Below are 16,635 nucleotides of genomic sequence, written 5' to 3' on the forward strand. Positions count from 1 at the left end.
GGCTTCTGAGAAAAGTTTCAGAATGCTCAAAACCAGAAGGAAAATAAAAAGAACCCAACTTTTATTATTATTTACAATGTAATGATTTTAAGTCAGCCTTGGGATTTGGGGGTGGTTAGCAACACAGAGCGGGGACCCTCAGCTGGGAATGCTGCTTTCTAACCTGAACATACAAACAGCCATACTACATCAGACCAATGGTCCACCTAGCCCAGTGTCCTGTCTTCTGACAGCGGCCAATGCCAGGTGCTTCCGAGGGAATGGACAGAACAGGCAATCATCAAATGATCCATCCCGTCTTTCACTCCCAGCTTCTGGCAGTCAGAGGCTAGGGACACCCTGAGCAGAGGGTTGCATCCCTGACCATTTTGGCTAATAGCCATTGATGGACCTAGCCTCCATGAACGTATCTAATTGTTTTTTGAGCTCCGTTACTGTTTGGCCTTCACAACAGCCCCTGGCAACGCGTTCCACACGTTGATGTGTGTTGTGTGAAGAAGCACTTCCCTATGTTTGTTTTAAACCTGCTGCTTTTTAATTTCATTGGGTGACCCCTGGTTCTTGCATTGTTTGAGGAGGTAAAAAACACTTTATTCATTTGCTCCATGCCAGTTGTGGTTTTATAGTCTTCTATCAGATTCCCCCCTTAGCTGTCTCTTTTCTAAGCTGAAAAGTCTGTCTGGTTAACCTCTTTTCCTGTAGAAGCTGTTCCATACCCTTAATCATTTTTCTTGCCTTTCTCTGAACCTTTTCCAATTCTAATATATCCTTTTTGAGATGGGATGACCAGGACTGCATGTAGTATTCCAGATGTGGGTGTACCATGGATTTATATAGTGGTATTATGACATTTTCTGTCTTATTTTCTGTCCCTTTGCTAATGGCTCCTAACATTCTGTCAGCTCTTTTGACGGCTGCTGCACAGTGAGCAGATGTTTTCACACAATGGCTCCAAGATCTCTTTCTTGGGTGGTAACGGCTAATATCGACCGTATCATTTGTATGTAGAGCTGGGATTGTGTTTTCCAAAGTGCATTACTTTGGAATGATCAAGACTGAATTTCATCTGCCATTTTGTCTCCCTGTCACCCGGCTTTGTGAGATCTCTTTGTAACTCTTCGCAGTCAGCTTTGGACTTAACTACCTTGAGTAATTCTGCATCCTCTGCAAACTTTGCCACCTCGCTATTTACCTCTTTTTCCAGATCATTTATGAATATGCTGAACGGTACCGGTCCCAGCACATATTCCTTGGGTGATCCTGCTATTTCTCTAGGGTGTTCAGTTCTGTGCTGGAGGGTGGGGACAGAGGTCCTTCCAGCATCAGAAGTTCTGGTGGCTTTCAGCTGGAAGCGTAGAGCGCTTTTAAAGAGAGTGACACTGGCCCTTGGCTACTGGTGTCATTTACTCCTGTACAAAATGAGTACAAATATGCTGCTGTTCTGGTTTGGTAGCTTTACACAGACACACACAGCTGTTTTGCAAGGTAGGGGAGAATTAGGACCCCTCTTCTGTAGGTTTCGCATATGCTCCTCTCTGGCCAGCAACATTTGCAAATAAGTTTGGTTTTTTTTCTTTGCAAGCTTTCACCCCTTTTTTGTGCACCTTGGTTCCCTTTTAGGACTTGTTTTCGCGAGCTGCAAGTTGCTGAGGGTGGGCACAAGAAATAGCGAAGGAGGAGCAAAATGCTAACAGCAGACAACCTTGCAAACAAGTTCAAAGGAAGTTTGTGAATTTCCTGATTTAGGCCCTTCCAGCCAGCAGTGCAACCACCTCTACAGCCCTGCAAAAGGGATCTGGGCCACTGGGGCAGCTTTTCAGACACTCCCCTTTAGGCCCTGATGCAAGAGAGGTCATGTTTTTCCAAAGGGCTCAGCACTCAAGAGCTCCCACACCTGTGGCCTGGTTGATGCAGGAGCTCAGCCACCAGCCTGCCCTTACAGCGCCGAGCTCTCTGGCCTCAATGAGGAAATTCGCAAATTTTGCAAACGTGGTGGCCAACTCTTGGAACGTGCTAGTCCCGCTGCAGCCTGGCCACCCACAGCTGCCTGCTGGCTAAGACCTTTGCCACCCCTGCTGGAGAGATTCAGGGGGGGGATCTTTGGGGAGGAGCCAGGGAATTTCTATTAGCCCGGGGTATGGGGAGGTTGCATCTCGGCGGTGCCTCCCGGGGCTAAAGTGGGGGCGCGCCTGGCGAAGCACCTGCGGCCCGGTGGGCTCGGGAGAGGCAGCACCTGCGGCGCCCGGGCTGGTTTGGGTGGGGCGGCACCTGGCCCGCCCCCGGCCGAGAGCGCTGGCTGCTCGCTCCCCGGACCCCGCCCCTGCCTGCGCGCATGAGCTCGCTCCGCTCCGGCTGCTGCTTCCCGGGCTTCCCCCGCCCCCCGCTCGCTGCCCCGAAAGCGACGCGCGGCCGGAGCCTGGGACTCGCTCCTGCTGCCCCCGGCCCGGAGACATGTTCGCGCCCCGCACCTGGGCGCTGCGCGCTGCTGCGCTCTGCTGCGCCCTGCTCTGCGCGCCTTGGCTGCCTCTCGGCTGGGCAGGTAGGTGGGGGAGCGAGGGGGGGGGGCGGCTTCTCCCCCTCCCCAACTCCAGCGCCTCTGGGGCGCGCAGCGGGCTCGGGGAGCCCCCTCCACCCCGGAGCGCTCTGGCCCGGACCCCGCTGCCGAGCGGGAGCCACGGGCCGGGCTCGTGGGTAAGGGGCTGGGAGCCAGCAGCCGAGGAGTGGCTCTGTTTCTGCTGGGGTCGCATTCCAGGGCAGCCCCTGAGTTCGTTCTCCAAACAGCCCCCGTCCAGGTGACCCAGCTGAGGGCTTGAACCCTCCTGTGTCCCCTACCGCTGCACTCCTTGGCCCTGGCTCCCCCAAGTCCGAGCACCAAACCCCCCTGTCACCTCCCCCGGGGCTGGCAGTCCGCTGCGGTTCTCTGGTGCAAGGCAGAGTAAGCCCCTGGCCTGCATGGCTGGGGCTACACCAGCCTGGCTCTTTGACCCGTTCCCCAGCTGTGCCTGGGGCCAGTTCCGTAGCAATGGAGACGGGGACCAACGACGGGCCCCCCTGTGCTGTGACCCTGCTCAGAGCGGCTCTCTGGGCCGTGGTGCTCAGAGCGGCTCTTGTCTTGACTCCCTGCGCTGGGGCCCACGATGGATTTTGATTGTTCCCAGATAGGGTGTAGCTGTGGGTTTGACCGGAGATCAACATCTGGCCCCCAGTGTTGGGGGGGTTCTCTCTCTCTTTAGGGGGTTGCCACCTATTTGTGCAGGATCAATTTCCTTACTGCAACTTCCAGCTTAACCCCTGTGCCTGTGTCTTCCTGCCTCCCTGTGCGAATCCTTGGGGACTGACGCGTTTCATTTCCCAAATAAAATGCCTGGTGAGCTTTCTAACTCAGAGAGGTGGACGGCCCACGGGAGACCTAAACACATTCCTTCCAGCGCAGCTGAGTGCCTTCCAGCAGGGGAAGAGCTCTTGAGGATTCGCTCACCTTTCTGCAGCTGGCACTTTGCTGCTAAGAACTGGTGAGAGGTCGGTGCAGGTCCTATGAGCTCCAACACCCTGTTCTGTTGTTTCTAGCTCCCGCTGCCTGGCCCCCAGTGTCAATTACTGGAATAGGTGACATTCAGCAAAATGTCTGGTTCTGTGTGTCTCTGCCTGGCATGATAAAAATAACAGAAATTATAAACGGGCCTGAAACCCTGAGAACAAAGTTGTACTTTCCCATTGGTTACTGTACAGATCTTTAACTGCTAGGCAAAGACAAGTGCTTGCACCAAAACACTGTATCCATGGCAATGTGCAGTTCAGCTTGTCACTTAATGCAGGAAGGTAATTGCCTAATTATTTTCTTTTCTGTTTTCATGGTCTGCAATAGTGGGAATGACCTCTGGGTCAGATACTGCCTGGGGGTTAATGGCCAGCTGGTTTGAAGGACCCTGTGTTTCAACTTCGACCCTAAAATACTCACTGGCTGTCACAAAATAATCCTTTGCCCTCCTGTAATGCCTCTCAGCCAAGCTTCCCCCAGGGCTTTGAAATGGTGGGTGTTCCTCCCAGTTTACATGTCAGTAAACTGAGGCACAGAGGATAAGGTCCAGGGAGCCAAAACTCTGCAGTGACCTCTTTGGGAGTGCTGGGCTTTACCTGGGTGCAGCTCACTGCAGGATCCGTGCCTGGATTTTTCCAAAGGCATTGCTGATTTTGGGTGCTCAGTTTGTGATCTGGGGCCTGAGTCTTGACAGTGCTGAGTGCCCGCAACTCCTGTTGAAATCGGCAAGCGCTGCGGGCACTCCATCCCTCGGAGCAAGAGGCTCTTGAGGTCGCACCTGGAGCCAATGCCCCTCCCTTAAAAACATAGGGCCAAGGCTCCAGCGCTACGAAGGTGCCCGCCTACCTCCCGCCACGCAGGTAGCCCCCTCAACTCCAGTGCTTAGAGTTAAGCTCAGGCGCTCGTGTTTGCAGCATCAGAGCTTTGGTGAGGAATCCTGCTGTGTCGTGATGCCGCAGGCCTTGTTCTAACCACTAGATCGTGCAGCCTCCCCTCAACCCCTCCTTACCGGTGATCATTGCTTTAATTTCAAAAAAAAGAATGCAGGGGCAGGAGAGTTCTCATCCGAGAATAAAAACGAGAAGCCTGTTTAATACCCCGGGTGACTCACTTTATTTTCCCCTGGGCTAGTTTTTAAATTGGGCAATTATGAGTAAATGCCGGGGGGAAGAACAGTGGGATCCCACGAGTGACAGTGGTTAAACTTGCTAATACCTGTCAGGGGAGAAGGCAGCATTCATAAGCCAGCAAGAGAGCAAACCCCTGTTATAAGTACGCCTGGCCTGGCTATGGCGGTGGGAGGCAAATGTTGGGGACTGCTAGGAGCTAAGGTGGGCTCTGGTTTTCATCTTGCACTGAAATCCAGATTGTGGTTGTACTTCCCCGCACGAGCTGTTCTGGAATGGACCCTGGCTGTTTCCAGGGATTTGGCTGTTAGCAAGAGAGCAGGCCAGTTTGTGGGAATAGTCACGTAGCATGAAGGCTGCTATTTGTATAATTTTTTCTAGTGACCTGAACTGAGATCAGGGCTCCCTGGAACTGGCTGTTGTATGGACGGGTATTGAGACAGTCCCTGCCCCAAAGAGTTTACAGTCTAAGTAGACAAAGCAAGGGAAGGAACTAATGAACCCCATTTTACAGATAGGAAAACTGAGGCACGGTGCTATTTCAGTGACGCCAAGAGTCACCCAGCAGTGGAGCTGGGAATAGAATCCAGCTCTCATGAGTCCCAGTCCAGTGTGTTAGCCATGAAACCAGCCTTCCACTCCACTGTAATTGAGCCACCCCAGATGTACCTAATTGAATGTCTTTTATGGGCCCAATCCTGACAAGTGCTGAGTGCCTTCTGCAATGTGCTGAGCATTCTCAGTTGCTAGGATTGGGATCCACAGCTGCAGCGAACCCTTAGCTGGGCCTAGACATATCCAAGCAGTGAGGGGAGGTGTTGCTCTCCTTTGGTCAGGCTTTGCACGTGAACGAGGCAGAAGGCCGAGGAAGCAGGCTGTAGCCCTTGGACAGCAGTCCCAGAATGTGGGGCTGAGTACAGGAATCCTGCCAGGCAGACCTGGCTCCTCCCAGAGATGGGTGCAAGTGAAGAGTGCTGCAGTGACGGCGCCCCAACATCTGGCGAGAATTGCCTGGGCTTAGCACAGTCAAGAAAGGCCCTTCAGATCATCACCAGCACGAAGTGGTTTACTTCACTCATTGGTGGGTGAGGCTTTTTTAGCAGGGCCAGGTTAGACTTTTTTGGACAAATGGTTTATTTGCAGTTTCAGTCGACTTGAAACTTTTGGTGACTTTTGACCTAAATAGTTTGAGCCGTTTCCAAACAGCCGGAGGAGAAGGTCACGCAAACCATTGCCCCACACACCCTTGTAACCCTTAGCCCGGTGCTTAGGGCAGTCACCTGAGATTTAGAGAACCTGGGGCCAAATCTCTGCTCCGGAGCAACCCAAAACAGACTTTTTCAGGTCACTGAAAATTTAAAAAAAACCCAGAGTTGGTTTCACCTGAAGTGAATTTTTTCGGTTTTTCAGAACTGCCTCTGATCCCCAAAATCAGCCATTTTCTGAGCACTCTGCGTATTAGTGCTTTGAGATCTGGGATTAAAGGGTCTAGGCCAGCGCACGGTGTGGCTGCTGCTGGGTGTAAAGCTCTGGGGTGCTCTCTCCTTCTATGGAGAGGGCATTCAGCGCGATCCACCTCTCTCTCCGGGCCACAGCCAGGTGAGATCCATGAAAATGAAAGTCCTGCTTGTAGAGATGGAGAAACTGAGGCCCAGATCTTCAAAGCTATTTAGGTACTGAAGTGACTTTCCTGAGGCCACGGGGGCAGTCGGTGTCAGAGAGCTCTGAAGTGCCTGGTTCTGTCCCATGATCAGATCACAAGATTCTGCCTCTCATCATTAGACTCTGATGCTCCTAACTTCCACGAGAGGGGAGTGGCTGGAATGTCTTGAGTCTCCAAACGCTTGCTTGTAGCCGTGTGCTGGGTCTGAGGGGCATGGAGGGCAGCGTCTTTGCTGGGCCCAGCTCGGAGGCTGCGGTACCGAGTCACCCTTGGGGAATGCTGGCCAGGCTTCTGAGAAGGTAACTGCTCGAGTGCTCTCGGGTCAGAACCAAAGCCGCTGGCAGTTCGGGGCAGGAGCTGGGGACTGTGCTGGGTCTGCGAAGGCTTCCCTTAGCAGGTCTGAGGTGCACGTCAACCTCGACACCTCCGGTCCCCACGCGCCGTCCTCCAAGCGGGCGAGTTACCTGGCTGCTTGCTGTGACCTGACACCTGGCACCCTCTGGGCTTTGGCAGGAGAGTGCAAACAGCTGGAGTCCTGTGAGCGGTGCCTCGAAGGAGACGCTGCCCAGAACGTCACAAGCTGCGTGTGGATGCGCTGCGGAGCCGCCGAAGAGCCAGGTAAACTGAGGGAGCCTCTCTCGTGCTCTTGCTTTAACCCTTTGCAGACTGGCCCCGTGGGCCCTGCCCCCGCCATGCTAACAGCCCCTGTGTTCAACCTCAGCACAACTTCCACCATCAGCAGGGACCTTAAAACTGTATCACAAACTGTGTGTGTGGGGCAAATCCAATCTCAGACCCTCCCGAGGCCAGGGATCTGGGAACCAGCTAGAAACACACCCTGGCAGCCTGCGAAGTACCCATGTCTTGAGAGTTAATGGGCCCTGTTCCTTTTGAGCTAGAGTCTATGCAAGGACCCAGCACCCACAGCTGGGACGTGGTTCTCTGAGCTCTCGTGAGAACCTGTCTGTAAGCGTCGCGCTGGGAGCTGAGCACTTGGGAAGTCTGGCCCTTCGTGTAGGTGCCTGCATGGGGGCTGAGCGCTGATTGTGGGCGGTCGTCGCTTTTACACTGGTCAGACCGCGTGGTCTCTCTCCCCATGCCGATGTCTGCGACGGGTCATACGCTGCGCCCATCGCCGTGGTACCGGGAGAGGATTCCTCTGCAAATGGCATCAGGATAGATTTCCTGGCTGCCTTTCCCGTTGGGGATCTGCAGCAGCTTTCTCTGTTGGGGCTGGTTTGCCACCGGACCGGGCATTGCTAATGGCTGTCTTGGGCTCTGCTAGCGGGGCGGGGGGTTACGCGGGGCTGCACCCCGTGCTGCGACCTCTCCCGGTGGCTGCTCAGTGAGGAGGGAGTTTGCAGCCCTTTGACAGCTGACTCGCAGCCCTTTGACAGCTGACTCCCAAGCTCTGTAAGTGACTCTCCACTCCCCGCCTCGTCACGCCCGGCTCCCCTACAGAGACCATCTTGGAGCAATCTCCCTCTCGGTCTCTGGACGCTGGTCTCAGTGGGGGGCGCTGGGAATGCCCCGCACACAGCTCCCTGGTGGAGGTGACCGCCCCGCGGGGGCAGAGTCCTCCCTGCAGGACAGGCGGAGGGGCCCCGGCCGGCCCTGCGAGCTGAGGCTTGCTAGTTGCTAGTCTGGCCGCCTCTCCCCTGGCGGCACCAAAGCTGAGGTCAGGCCCAGCCGGGCAGCTCCCTTTGTGCTGTGAGAGCCCCTGAGGTGCCATGAGGAGCTGGGCGGAGGGATTGGGCCCGGCACAGAGGCGGCAGCTTGGCCTGATGTGCCTGGATTAAGATGGGGGGGATAAGTGTCGTTATGGGGGGGCCTCTCCCCAGTCACGTCATCCCCCCCCCTCCCAAATTATCCAGCCTCCCCACACGCGTTTACCTGCCAAAAATCCCGTTCTCCTCCCACCCTGTCCTGCGCCATCACCGCCCACGGCCCAGTGACTCACGCTCCCGGGTACCGAGCGCCATCCGCCCCCAGCTGCTCCTACTGGCAGGTGCCGCCTGCTCCCTCCCCTCCCCGCCCTTAAAGGGCTCTGGCTTCACACCTCCAGCCCCTCCCCCATTGGCCGACAGCAGCAGCGCCACCCGGTGGCCAGGGCAGGGCTGGCGGGGCGCTAGCCGAGTCGGCGGAGGCTGGCGGTGCTTCGTTTGTAAAGACAGGAGGGCTGGGGATCAAGCGGTAACGGTGGCGTCCTCTGCGCAGCGTGACGCGTGCGAGCTCAGGCCTTGAACGCCACCGACAGGCGAGATGCCGGGGCTGAGCCCTGCCAACCCCGGGCACAAATGAAGCTGTAGTAGCAGGGCAGGCCCGTGCCCCCGGTGAGCACAGAACAACCTCTGCCTGCGGCTTTTGTGGGTCTGCCTCCCGCCCTTCCCCTGCGCACGCTGTGGCCAGCAGAGCCACTTGCCATGCCCGCTGCCCCGTTACTCTGACGGGGGCACCGTGGGGTCCTGGCTTAACTGGGCAAGGGTAGGTAGGATTTCCCTTTCAGAGCCGAGCGAGGGCAAGTTCCAAAGAGCCTGAGCGTCCGTGTCATTCGTTCTCTCGCTTCTGTCCCGTGACGCAGTGTTAAATGAACTCGCTAAGCTGGAGGTTTTGCCAGTTCCCTGCTCTGGGGCCCGTGGAAGACACAAGATATTTGCTAGACAGGGTGCTGAGGGGGGCTCTCTTTTTTCAGATGTCACCCTGGTGCTTTAAAACCCCAGGCCCAGCCAGCCCTGAGCAGAACAGCACGTAGCATCTTTGTTTGCTGGGTGGGTGTTGAGTTTCCGAGTCCTGTTGCTTTGAGTGGAGCTTTGGCTGCTTCTGCTGTTACCTTCAAGAGCAGTTGATGTCATCTGGGGTGGCCGGCAGGGGTGGGAGAGAAGCAGAGATAATGGACGTGAGAACTGAGATAGAAAAGCGTGTGGCAAGAGTATGATGCCCCGCGACCCAAGTGCGAAGACCTGAGGAAAACCCAGTAGCTTAAAAATACCTGCCACATTGTTTAAACTCCAGCCCCTTTGGTGACTTGAACTATTGTCACTTGAGTCCGTCTATTTGGAGATCTCATGTTGCCAACTGCTAGCAACATGCAGCCACTTCTGGGGTGAGATGCATCAGATTCTGCTCCGCTGGCAATTCAGCCACGACCTCTGGTTCTGGAAGTGGCACCTGAAAGGCAGTGGGTCAGCCATGGGGAGAAGCAGTTGGCCGCCTCTCGCTCTCCAGAAATGGGTTTCCGGTGCCTCATGCTCGATCCAGCAGCTGCTTGTCCAGCCGCCATGTGCCAGGCGTGGGCTCCGGCAAGGCTCTGGGTTTCTGGAGTGAAGCTATTCATGGATCCGTAGCTGAAATGGTAAAGTTACTGGCTTTCCAAAGGGGAGGAGGCTGATGCCCCTGAGCTGAAACGAGGGTCATGCAGCTGAGTGCCAGGATCCCAAATAGGCCGGTATTTGTGGTTAGGTGTTTAATGCCGGAGAGTGCCACTTCCGGGGACAAAACAACAGGAGACGTGCTCTCCTGGCGGTTCTTCCACCCTCCAGGAACTGAAATATCTTGCAAGATAAGAGCTGGCTTCTCTCTCAGCCACTGTGTGGCTCTCCCAGGACTTAAAGCAGCTGAGGAAATGGTCAGCACAAACCTTGGGCCTGAATGGAAGCTGCTTGGAGCCAATGGAGAGGGAGGTTTGCAGGTCGGCCTAGTTCCAAGAAACGCGGCCCAGGAAAGCGTCCCAGCAGGAGATCGTGTTCCAAGCCCGGACGCTGTCCGCACAGGCTCCTGGGCGTGATGCTGTGAGGGGCAGGGGTCTGGGGTAGCTGAGGCTGCTGTTGCAAACTCAAAGACCAGATGGTGGTTTAACTTCTGGATAACACCTCCCCTCTCCCCCCAGGACTCGTGTATCTCAATGCTCTCATTACCACGCCAACCAAATGGTCCCTATCGTTGTCTCTTGCTGCCAGCCATGCATTCCCCACTCAGATCACTCTGCACAGGGGAGCAGCAGGGTTTTCTGCGCGGGGCTGGAGGCGGGGGTTGTTTGCTCAGGCGAGTTTTGTGAAAGGCTTTTCCTGCTGCTTTTTTTCCTGTTTCCTTCAGGGCCAGGGGGCTGCATTGGGAAGGGAGAACCCATCAAGGAGACATGCTCCATCTACAATGTCACTGCTGAGTGTCCAGGTAATGCCCTGGGGTGAACACAGCAGCGCGGTCTATGGGTAGAGCACAGCACTGCGACTCAGAGACCTGAGTTCTATCCCGGGCTCTGCCACTGATTTATTTTTCCTTCTGTAAAATGGGGATGATAATACTCTTCTTTGCAAGGCACTTTGGGAACCAATGATCTCTACGTAAGTGCTAGGTGGCATTATCTTTTTTTATTATTATTATTTATTTATCTGCTTTCGTGCAAGAGAATCCATGCTCCACTGCTGTGAAACGGGTCCCGGCCTCTCCCTGCAGGAGGCGCTGTGGAGAAGTGGCAGGATCACTGGCTACAAAGCAGCTGCTAGTTACTCCAGTCCTAGCTGCCTCCAGGACCCTGGAATCATCTCTGACTAAATGGGTGCAAGAGCCTCTGCCTTCACCTACCCCATGCAGAGGGAATAAGCAGGGCTCTCTGTCCTGGGAGAGGAAGGGGCAGTTCCATAGGCTCAGCCCACGGGGTCAATACTTGTATGTCTGATGGCCAATTGATGATGTCCCCAGATACATCAGCTCTAGTCGCTCCCAGCTGGGGGCGCTGTAGGGAATGGGGCAGGAGCACTGGGTGTGGGGGAGCCCCCAGCTACTCCAGTCACAGCCACGGTGAGAGCGAAATAGGATCTTTTGCCTCTAACGGCCTCGTCTTGTTCTTCCTCCCTTGCATCCTCAGCACGGAGGTCACCCACCAAGGAACCCCAGCGAGCGTCCACCAAGGAGCCAGAGATCCTCACGCCAGGCAAGTGGCAGCCGTCTGGGCTGGGTAGGGAGTGGCGGGACCGGGACCAGCAGTGGCAGGCTGGAGGGGAGGCAGGTTCTCATCTGTGATTCTTGCAATAGGCTCAGGTCAGAGGGGAGGAGTCTGGCAGGGTTTCTTTCGGTGAGAACGGGCACCCTTCCCTCCAGCGTCAGACCGGAGTCCGGTGGGGCTGGGCAGCCGAAGGGCTCTTAGTTCTAGAGTTTCTCCTGCAGAAAGGGAGGAAGGAAGTGTGTGCAGTGATTCAAGCACCGGCCTGGCACTCAGGACTCCTGGGTTCCCCTGACAGTACTGCCAATGACAGGCTGCGTGACTTTTGGCAAGTCCTTTCTCCCCTCCCCATGCCTCAGTTTCTCCATCTGTACTAAAAAGGGGAACTATGAAATTCTTTCACTTCCATCCCTGGGAGAGTCTGGAGGATTAATAGTCACCGCCCGCACGCTTTTAGGTTCATGGCAGGAACTATACAAAGTATTCTATTAGTAAAAACAGAGTCACATAGGAAATATCCCCAGTTTGGGGACCTCCAGAAGCATAGTCTGTGTGAAGGCAGGGGTGACATCTCTTCATTCAGAGCTCCCAGTGTTGTGTGCAGTGCCCGGCATGCCTTTTGTTAAGTATACAGCGCTAAATGTTATGTCCATAGTGTGTCGAAAACTAAGGGCCTGATTTTAGAAAATGTGAGGGGTGTGTGAGACGCCCTGTGTACGAACTAATATGCAGTTAGCTGTGATTTGTACGGGCAAACAAGCTAATTGCTCGTGCACAGTATCACAGATTGATCAATTCGCACACTCGGCTTGCGTGTGCGTTTGGGGGCCCAAATGTTCAGAAAAATCAGGCCTGTGTGTGACACACCCCCCTCTGGTTTTATACAAGGATTGCTTCACTCCCCACTAAATACAGCTAAGCCAACGGCAGAGTGGAACTCAGTGCCTGGGTGACAGGGTGCAGCAATGCAGAGCGGGAGAGGACGCTGTATGCAGCTGAGCCTGCTTGGGGAAATGGTGGAATGTGATGGGAACAAACGCGCTTTCCGTTCCCTTGCTTGTAAATGAGATCTTGCTCCTGGGATGAGTAGGGAGGGGAACAAGGGAGGTTGGGGCGCAAGACGGCCCTGTTATGAGAATGAGTCCTTTTCCAGGAAGGAGGAGCAGGAATCGGAGAGCTTTCAGCTAATTAAAATGAGTAACTCCATCCCGGAGCTTTGTGAATTATTGATCCAGTCTGGGCTCGGATGTGCAGTTGCTCTCTTTATCGGTGCAACTTCTCTTCCCAGGAACTCCCCTTCTGCACAGAGCTCCCACTGCCTGGTTGCTGCAGCTGGTTCTCTGTCCACACACAGACACAGCAGTAAACTCTACAGCAGGGCCTGGCAGGCGTTGTGGAGGAGGAAAGGGCTGGCATAGGGAAAGCACTGAAAGGGTTAAACTCTGTTCATTAAACAGTCTCTTTGCAGAGACCCCTCTGGGGTGTGTAGTGTGCGGGGGGGGCAGGGCCCTGCTTTTTTGCAGTTCACTCTGTTATAAAGCATGTTTCTGGGGGCAGAGCACTGCTGATCTGCATTCTCTGCCCCGGCCTCTCACCTCTGCCCAGGGAAAGGTTTAGTTCTTCCTCGCCAGTTAACTGTCTGCTGCGTTGGGATGGCAGCCGTCAGCTTCAGTGCACGAGACGGCATCTGGGTTTGGGAGACTAGATTAGGATAGGAATCCCAGCCTGCCGGCTGCGCTGGAATGCAGCCACCTCTGGGGTGGAGGGCAGCAGCCCACTCGTACACCGCACCACAGCTGGGGTGGGGAAGGAGAAATGCTTCTGGCCAAAGAGATCAGGGGGAAGTGTCATGGGATCTTGAATGACCCTCGTCCCAAACAGCCGGGACCTCGGCATCCTCTCAGCTGTCATTGCCGACGCCCCAGCACGGTGCCAGGCAGGCTGAGAGGGTGGAGTCTCTAGGTGGGATGCCCTGCCACTTACCTGGAGAGCTTTAGGGGAACCTATTCCAGAGCCTGGGGCATCTCCTGGCCCTTTCCCTCCAGCCCTGCCTGGGGGAGCCCTGCTTGGCCAGGGGCAGGAGGGCGTGTTGCATTCAGCACCAAGGACAGCATGCCTGCTCTTGGCTCAGCCCCGAGGGCCCAGAAGCCTGCTCAAGAGACGAGTAAGGAGGGAGCAGGTGGCGTGAGAGGGGAGGGAGCGCGGCGTCGCGGGGCCCTGCGCGTGGTGTCGGCCCCCTGTAACACCGCTGCTGCTTCCCCCAGGGATGACGACCGGCCCCCCGCTGACGGCCACCCCCGGCTTCCACCCGCCCGGCTTCGACTCGGCCAGCTTCGTTGGCGGGATCGTCCTGGTGCTGAGCGTCCAAGCCGTCGTCTACTTCGTCGTCAAGTTCCTCAAGTCAAAGGACAGCACCTACCAGACGCTGTAAGGCTCCCCCTCCCCCCCGCCGGCTGCCTGTGCCCCGGGGACCGGCTCTGGAGAACCGCTCTGTTCCCAGGGCGTGGCTGGGGGCGAACCCTGCCACGTGGGCTGTGTGTGATGGGGTACAGAGGGAGCTGATCCACTGGTGCCGCAGACTCGGTATTGCCCCACCCGTAGCTGTACGTGGGGCAGCTGCTAGATCCAGCCCCGGGGGAGGGGCATGGCACTGTCTGGCACCAGATTTTCCACCTGCGTTTAGACTGCACCGACTGCGCTCTGTCCACAGCCGCCACGGGCGCATTCTCCCTGCCCCGGCGAGGCAGGCCGTGCACATCCGTGGCCTGGTGCGCGCTCGCTGCACCTGCTCGCCTGGGCCCTGAGACCCCCGTGCGTGTGTCGCCGGCAGCTGTGCGCATGTGGCCGGGTCTGGCGTCTCGTCCAGGCTCCCCTGGGCTCTCCCCATGGCCGTGCATCGTTCATTCCTTCACTCTCGTGCAGGCCCCTGCATGAGTCTTCCTGTGTCCCCCCACCCCCCGCCCCACTTGTACTTCCCTATCCGCCCTGGCACAACCACTCCACTTCTCCCCTCCCCGGGGTGCAGGCCCGTCTTCCCAGCTCCCCTGTGTTACAGAGCGCTCGCCCCATGAGCAATAAGCCCCAGCTCTCCCCCTGGTGAAGACTCGTGAAGTCCGTGTCTTTCTCTCTCGTCTAGTTGTTCTTCTGCCTCCTTGTCCACCTCTTGTCTGGCTTCTCCCCACCCGCCTCCCCTGTATCGTCCCCCGTCTCCTGCCATTCTCCATTCCCGGCAGAGGGACGGGATCCGGGGTCCCAGCCCCTCGGAAACCTCCTCCTGCTGCGGACCTGGAGCTCCTTCTTCAAACCGCTCACGCTGAGCACATGCTTGGCCCATCTGGGCGTGGGACAAAGCTGGGAAGTGGCTGGCTGGGACAGGGGAGGCTGGGCCGGAGTCCCTGAAGCTGGGTGAAACGGCGGCTTGTGCTTGCTTCTCCCTGTGCTGGGGTGGGGGGGGTCCCCAGAGGGTCTGGACCAGACCCATTCAACCCCCCAACACCCACACTCTGCTCCCCTCCTCCCCAAGCCTATGCCGCCCTCCATCTCTTGGTCCATCAGGAATCCCCTTCCCAGGAAAAACACTATCAGCCTAACGCCCCTGCTCCAGGTACGATGCTCCACGTAGGAACTGACCTGGGGGCACGCCCAAGTCCTGGGTGCACACTCGCCCCATTTCACCCGGGCCCCTGTCCCTTTCAGTCCCAGCCCTGGCTCAGGGACCTTCCTGGGCCCCTGCCTCCCTCTACGCACCATAGGAGGCCTGGCCCTCGCTGGGATGACTGGGCGGGGAGCTGGGCTGGGGCCGCCTGTGTCTAACGTCAGGGGCTATTCCCTCTCTCTGTTTCCCTTGCACGCTGCCGGCGCCAGGGAGGAGAACCAGTAGGTGTTGCTGTGTGCGCAAGGCGATGGGGAATGGGCTGCATCCACAACAAGAGAAAACTTAACCCTTTCCTGGAGCTGCCTGCCGCTGGGGGGAGGGACATCTCTAGGGCAGGCGGTCTGTGCTAACCTGCTGTTTGCTGTTCGGAGGGGACGGGCAGGCCTTGTAGAGCCGGTTTGCTTGTATCCAAATGCTGTCGCCTTACCCGAAGGCAGGGCGAAGGGAGAGCTGGCGTCAGCCTTCCGAAGCTGGGCATGCACTCAGCGAGGATGGAGTTGGGTAATGCCTTCCTAGCTATTTAATGGGACGCTACCCAGTTCCTATCCACCGCAGGGCCCAGTGGTGCGTCGCGAGTATTTCCTTGGCCCGAGTCCGGCCGTCTCCCTTCCCCCTCCCCAGCCCATGTGCTACAGCAAGGCTCTTTGCTGGCATATCTGTTCCCAAACCGTCTTTGTGGACTAGGAAACCTCTGCCCCCTCTGAAGCATCCTCTGTCTGGCTCCAGCTTGGCATGGTGCAGCCAGGCAGTGGCGAAAGCATGTGCCCCTCCTGATTTGCCTCCCCAGAGCTCACGTGGCTCTGGTGAGGGAGAGTGTAGTCTGGTGGTTGAGTTGGAGTGGGAGTGCCGGGTTCTGTTCCCGCCTGTGCCATTGGCATTGCGGCGCCTCAGTTTCCCCCGTTGTACAGTAGTAATATCTACCTTTAAAATGCTATGGGGTCCTTGGCTGGAAGATGCTAGAGACGTTGTTACAGGGGCAAAGCTGCGTGTCCTATAACAGAGAGAAGCCTCAGTTCTTGGTCCACTGAAATCTGCAGTGGAGTGTGTCCGGTTGGGCGTAATTCTGCACTACCCTCCTCTCTGCAGCCTGGCCCAGCTGCAGTCCTACATACACTGCACCCCGCAGGCAGGGTCTATTCTCTCAGCACAGTAGTGGTGCAGAGGGTTGTACCATGGCACTGAGAGACAGACCCTGTCCCCCAAGATGGTTGATCTTAAATAGAGGAGACAAAGGTTGGGGGCAAGGAAGGATCATCCCTCTTTTACAGAGGGGGAACTGACGCCCTGTGAGCCCATCGGCCTGACTTTTCAATGAGTTCAGCCCCTCTTGAAAATGTGGCCCGCGGTATGTTCCGCTTGGACTCCATGGCACAGCCAGGAATTGAATCCAGGTCTCCTGAATCCCAGCACGGTGCATCAACCACGAGCCCATCAGCCGCCCCCGACGGTGTGAGAACCGCGTTGGCTCAGAGCAGCTCTTGTGAAATTCCTCCTCCAGCGGTTCTTCAGGCAGGAGCTCGTCAGGGAGGCAGCGAGATGCCCGCCTCTCGTGTCTCCTTCCTCCCCCCGCCAGCAGAAATTTCCAAACAAGCCCGTCCTGTAATGCCTTGCTCGATCGCTGAATCCCTGAGGATTTCTGTTCTCTTTAGCCCCCCACCCCCATTCTAACTGTGGCTCTCCCCCCGTGGCAGGGCAGACGACACTAAGCGCGCG

At 56.6% G+C, this 16,635-nt stretch overlaps 1 protein-coding gene across 1 annotated transcript; it reads left to right on the top strand.

The window, feature by feature from the left end:
• Nucleotides 1-1,946: 1,946 nt before the first annotated feature.
• Nucleotides 1,947-13,698, top strand: CD164L2 (CD164 molecule like 2). Its single transcript, XM_067543287.1, is given in 6 exon segments — nucleotides 1,947-2,434; nucleotides 2,437-2,539; nucleotides 6,842-6,946; nucleotides 10,421-10,498; nucleotides 11,193-11,258; nucleotides 13,532-13,698. Coding segments are annotated over 6 exon segments (621 nt in total). The 5' UTR covers nucleotides 1,947-2,332.
• The last annotated feature ends 2,937 nt before the right edge of the window (nucleotides 13,699-16,635 follow it).

Source organism: Emydura macquarii, unplaced genomic scaffold, assembly GCF_026122565.2.
Source record: "Emydura macquarii macquarii isolate MOO-44397 ecotype Brisbane River unplaced genomic scaffold, CSIRO-AGI_Emac_v2 contig_820, whole genome shotgun sequence".
Lineage (NCBI taxonomy): Eukaryota > Metazoa > Chordata > Testudines > Chelidae > Emydura > Emydura macquarii.